Genomic DNA, 4,516 nt, shown 5'->3' with positions numbered 1-4,516 from the left:
GGCCTCGCCTGGTTAATTACAGCCCTTTCACGTCGTTAATTACTCTCCCGCACTGTTAATTAGTCCCCCACTCGTTAATTACCTGCATTAATCATTTCGCCGCTCCTGTGACCGCTCCTCGGCTCGTTAATTATCCCCGCCCCGTTAATTAACCCCTTTAATTGACCCCCACCTCACTAATTATGACTGTGCCCCTTTGATTACACCTTCGCCTCATTAATTACCCGTCGCGCTCGTTAATTATTCCTTTCAACTTGTTAATTACTGCCTCAGCCTGTTAATTATCCCCGTACCCTTTAATTACCCGCTGAAGCCCCGCCCCCTTAATGACCCCCCGCCGTCTTAATTACCCCCGTTTCTTTAATCTCTCTAATTAGTGCCTCCCCCTGTTAATTACCCCCCCGTTAATTACTCACACCGCCCCCCCCCCGCCGTTAATTAAGCTCTTCACTGCCTTAATTACCCCTTGGTTACTGCCCACCCCCTTAATTACCCCCACCCTGTTAATTACATCCCCCTTCGTTAACGCCTTCGCCCTGTTAATTACCCCCCTGCCCCATTAATTACTTTCTCCCCCCGTTAATTATCCCCAGACGGCTTTTAATTAGCTCCTCGCCCTGGTAATTATTCCCCCCCCCGTTAATTACTCCCTGCGCTATTAATTATTCGCTCGCCTTGTTAATTACCCCCCCTACCCTACTAATTAGCCCTGCTAATTGCCGCCCTACCCCATTAATTCCCCCCACCCCCCATTAATTACCCCCTTCCCTGTTAATTAGTCTCTCACTGTGTCAGTTACGGCCCTGCCGTGTTAATTAACCCCCGCTAATTGCTGCCCTCCCCCGTTAGTTACCCCCTTACCCCGTTAATTACCCCCCTCCCCCATTAATTACCCCCTTCCCCCATTAATTACTCCCCTCCCCCATTAATTACCCCCTCCCCCGTTAATTACGCCCCTCCCCCGTTAATTACCCCCTTCCCCCGTTAATTACCCCCTTACCCTGTTAATTACTCTCCTCCCCCATTAATTATCTCCTTCCCCCATTAATTATTCCCCTCCCCCATTAATTACCCCCCTCCCCTGTTAATTACCCCCCTCCCCTGTTAATTACCTCCCTCCCCCGTTAATTACTCCCCTCCCCCACCCCGTTAATTACTCCCCTCCCCCACCCTGTTAATTACCCCCCTCCCCGCTAATTAACCTCCGCCTCGTTAACAGCCTGATGAGCAGCGTCCAGAACAACGTGGGGCGGGGGCTGAACATCGCCCTGGTTAACGGTGAGGGGGGGGTTAATTAATTAATTGGTGGTGGTGGGGGGGTGGGTTAATTAATTGGTGGGGGGGTATTAATTAATGGGGGGTTAATTAACCAGGCGGGGTTAATTACCCCCCCCCCACCGGGGCGGGTGTGGGGGGTTAGTGCTTCCCCCCCCCCCCTCTTTTGGGGGGTAATTAACCCCTGTAAAGGGGGTTTATTGCCCCCCCCCCCGGGGGGGGGGTTTTGTACCCCCCCCCTCCCTTCTTATTAATTACCCCCCCGCCGCTAATTACCCGCCGCTAATTAACGCAGGGGTGAGCGGGGAGCCCATCGCCGCCCGCGCCTTCGACATGTGGGCGGGAGGTGAGCGGGGGCGGGGGGGGGTGGTTTTGGGGCCGAATCCCTCCCTTTCCCGAGGGGCTTTTTTCCCCCCCCCCCCCCTTAACCCATCCCCCCCCCGTTAATTAATTAACCCCCCCCTCATTAACGACTTTCCCCCCCCCCGAGACGCGGAGGAGCTGCTGAAGTTCCTGCGGCCGCTGCACGAGGGGACGCTGGTGCTGGTGGCCTCCTACGACGACCCGGCCACCAAGTAACGCGGGGGGGCCACCAAGTTTTTTTTTTTTTTGGGGGGGGGGACACACATACCACCCTCCCCCCCCCCAAAACACCCCCCCCCCTCTCTCTCTCCCCCCCCCCCCCCCCCCCCCCCCGTTTTCCAGGCTGACGGAGGAGACGCGGCGGCTGCTGGGGGAACTGGGCAGCGTCGCCGCCAAGGACTTGGCCTTTCGCGACAGCTGGGTCTTCCTGGGGGCCAAAGGGGTGCAGGACAAAAGCCCCTTCGAGCAGGTGTGGGGCGGGCACTTATGGGGCAGAGAACGCTTTGGGGGGGGGGGCACTTATGGGGCGACGACGACACCACCCCCCCCCCTTTTTTTTTTTTTGTGCCCCCCCCCCCCGCAGCACGTGAAGAAACGACCGCGGCTCCAACAAATACGAGGGGTGGCCCCAGGCGCTGGAGATGGAGGGTTGCGTCCCCCGCAGGCTGCCCGACCCCCCTGACCCACAAGTTGGGGGGCAGCCCCACACATCGTCGTCTCTGTGTGTGTGCGTGTGTGTGCGGTGTTTAAAAATAAAGGTTGAGGCGACGCAAAAGGACGGCGGCGGTTTTTTTATTTATTATTTTTTAAGAAGGGGGGGAGGCTGCCCCACAAGTAGGGGGCTGCCCCATAAGTTGGGGGGGGGGGGGGGTGGGGGTGTTTGCCCCCTAAGCGATAAGGAGCCCCACAAGTGAGAATTGGGCTGCTCCCCCCCTCCCCACCACCACTTTTGGAGGGGGAGGGTCACAGAGGGGGCTGCCCCACAAGTACCAAGGGGGCTGCCCCCTAAGTGATGTGGGGCTGTGTCGTGTTACCCCCCCCCCCCCCCAACTACCAAGGGGGCTGCCCCCTAAGGTGACAGGGTGGGGGTGGGGGGGGCGCAAATGAAAGAGGGGGCTGCCCTCCCCCCCCCCCCCGGCCCCGGTCACTTGTGGGGCTGCCCCCCAAGTACCAAGGGGGCTGCCCTTGGTTAAGGGCCCCGAGGGGGTTAATTAGCCGCAGGTGGGGGTTAACGAGGGGTTTGGGGCTGGGGCAGTTAATTAAGGTGGGGGGGAGGGGGGTAATTAATTACGGGGTGGGGCTGAGTAATGAAGTTCAGGGGTGCTTTGGTCCCAGCTGGGGGGGGTAGGCTATGGGGCAGGATGGCGGCGCTATGGGGCAGGATAGCAGCGCTATGGGGCAGGATAGCAGCACTATGGGGCAGGGTGACGGCGCTACGGGGCAGAAAGCACCGCTATGGGTCAGAAAGCACCTCTATGGATCAGGATGGCGGCGCTATGGGGCAGGATAGCAGCGCTATGGGGCAGAAAGCAGCGCTATGGGGCGTCAGCCCCCCAACCTGGCGCCCGGGAGTGTTGTGTGGGGCAGGGGGCTGGAGTGTATGGGGGGATCTATGGGGCAGGCTGAAGCAGCAGCGTGTGGGGGGTGTGTGGTGGGGGGGGGGACGACACACGCACCCGGGCTGGAGTGTGGGGCGCCGTGGGGCGCCGTGGGGCGCCGTGGGGCTCAGAGCTTGTGGGGGTTGACCCAGCGGTAGGTGCCCTCGTAGAGGAACCCGGCGCGTTTCAGCAGCTCGTCCGCCTCCGCCGGGCCCCGGCTGTGGGGCAGACGTGGGGCAGGTTAGGGGGCTGCCCCATAGCGCGGGGCCCTGCCCCACAGCGCGTTCCGGACACCCCCCCCCCGCCCTCGCAGTCCTGCCCCACTGCGCCCCGGGGAACCCCAGCCCTGCCCCACAGACAGCCCTGTACATGCTCCCTGCCCCACAGCCCCCCCAACCTGCCCCACAGCCCCCCAAGCTGCCCCATAGCGCCCCACACACAGCTCCTATCCGCCCCACAGCGCCCCGAAAACACCCCACAGACCGTCCCCCAAGCCACCCCGTAGAATCACCCAGACGCCCCCAGCTCCCGCCCCACAGCCTGCCCCACACAGCCTGCCCCACAGCCTGCCCCACAGCCTGCCCCACAAGTACCTGCCGTGGCGGTAGGGGATGGGTTTCTCCCCGCGCTCCTCGATGCGGTGCAGGAGGGGGGTGAAGATGCGCCAGGCCTCCCGCAGCTCGTCACTTGGGGGGCAGGACACCCCAAAAATGAGCCGTGGGGCAGGGGGGGGGGACACACACGACACAGCCCCAGCCCCCCAACTTCTGCCCCACACCCTGCCCCACAGCCCACCCACCCCCCCCCCCCCCCAGCTCACATCTGCCCATAGCACCACAAAATGGCCCCATAGACCCCCCAAAAATGCCCCATAGACACCCCCCGGCCCCCCAACTCCTGCCCCACACCCTGCCCCATAGCCCGTCCCCCCCAAGTGCCTCCCCCCCCCCAGGTCACATCTGCCCCATAGCTCCCCCAAATCGCCCCATAGACCCCCCAAAAATGCCCTACAGCCCCCCCCCCCAAAAAATCACTCACTCCTGCCCCACACCCTGCCCCATAGTCTGCCCCCCAAGTCGTCCCCCCCCCCCCAAGGTCATATCTGCCCCATAGCATCACAAAAACGCCCCACAGACCCCCCCAAAATGCCCCATAGACCCCCCAAAAATCACCCCATAGACACCCCCCAGCCCCCCACCTCCTGCCCCACACCCTGCCCCCCAAGTTCTCCCCCCAAGGTCATATCTGCCCCATAGCTCCCCAAAAATGCCCCATAGCTC

At 61.8% G+C, this 4,516-nt stretch overlaps 1 protein-coding gene and 1 long non-coding RNA gene across 2 annotated transcripts; one reads left to right on the top strand and one right to left on the bottom strand.

Annotated features, from left to right (window-relative positions):
• The first annotated feature begins 1,116 nt into the window (after positions 1–1,116).
• LOC141737223 (protein FAM3A-like) lies at positions 1,117–2,413 on the top strand. Its single transcript, XM_074571870.1, has 5 exons — positions 1,117–1,278; positions 1,571–1,621; positions 1,766–1,850; positions 1,981–2,107; positions 2,222–2,413. The coding sequence occupies exons 1-5, from the start codon at positions 1,224–1,226 to the stop codon at positions 2,318–2,320; spliced, it is 417 nt and encodes a 138-aa protein (XP_074427971.1). The 5' UTR covers positions 1,117–1,223; the 3' UTR covers positions 2,321–2,413.
• Positions 2,414–2,515: 102 nt separating this feature from the next.
• On the bottom strand, positions 2,516–3,968 carry LOC141737224 (uncharacterized). Its single transcript, XR_012585168.1, has 2 exons — positions 3,830–3,968; positions 2,516–3,454 (listed from the first exon to the last, which is right to left on the bottom strand). It is a non-coding gene; the product is annotated as an uncharacterized LOC141737224 (long non-coding RNA).
• Between the last annotated feature and the right edge of the window lie 548 nt (positions 3,969–4,516).

The sequence above is a fragment of the Larus michahellis genome, unplaced genomic scaffold (assembly GCF_964199755.1).
Source record: "Larus michahellis unplaced genomic scaffold, bLarMic1.1 SCAFFOLD_628, whole genome shotgun sequence".
Taxonomy (NCBI): Eukaryota; Metazoa; Chordata; class Aves; order Charadriiformes; family Laridae; genus Larus; species Larus michahellis.
This window is presented reverse-complemented; position numbering and strand designations above follow the sequence as displayed.

What these genes read in the sequence shown, in the direction of transcription:
- LOC141737223 (XM_074571870.1), top strand. Translation starts at nt 1,224, where the DNA reads ATGAGCAGCGTCCAGAACAACGTGGGGCGGGGGCTGAACATCGCCCTG. An exon ending in GAACATCGCCCTGGTTAACG is followed by an intron (nt 1,279 to 1,570) that starts GTGAGGGGGGGG and finishes TAATTAACGCAG; the next exon opens with GGGTGAGCGGGGAGCCCATC. An exon ending in ACAAAAGCCCCTTCGAGCAG is followed by an intron (nt 2,108 to 2,221) that starts GTGTGGGGCGGG and finishes CCCCCCCCGCAG; the next exon opens with CACGTGAAGAAACGACCGCG.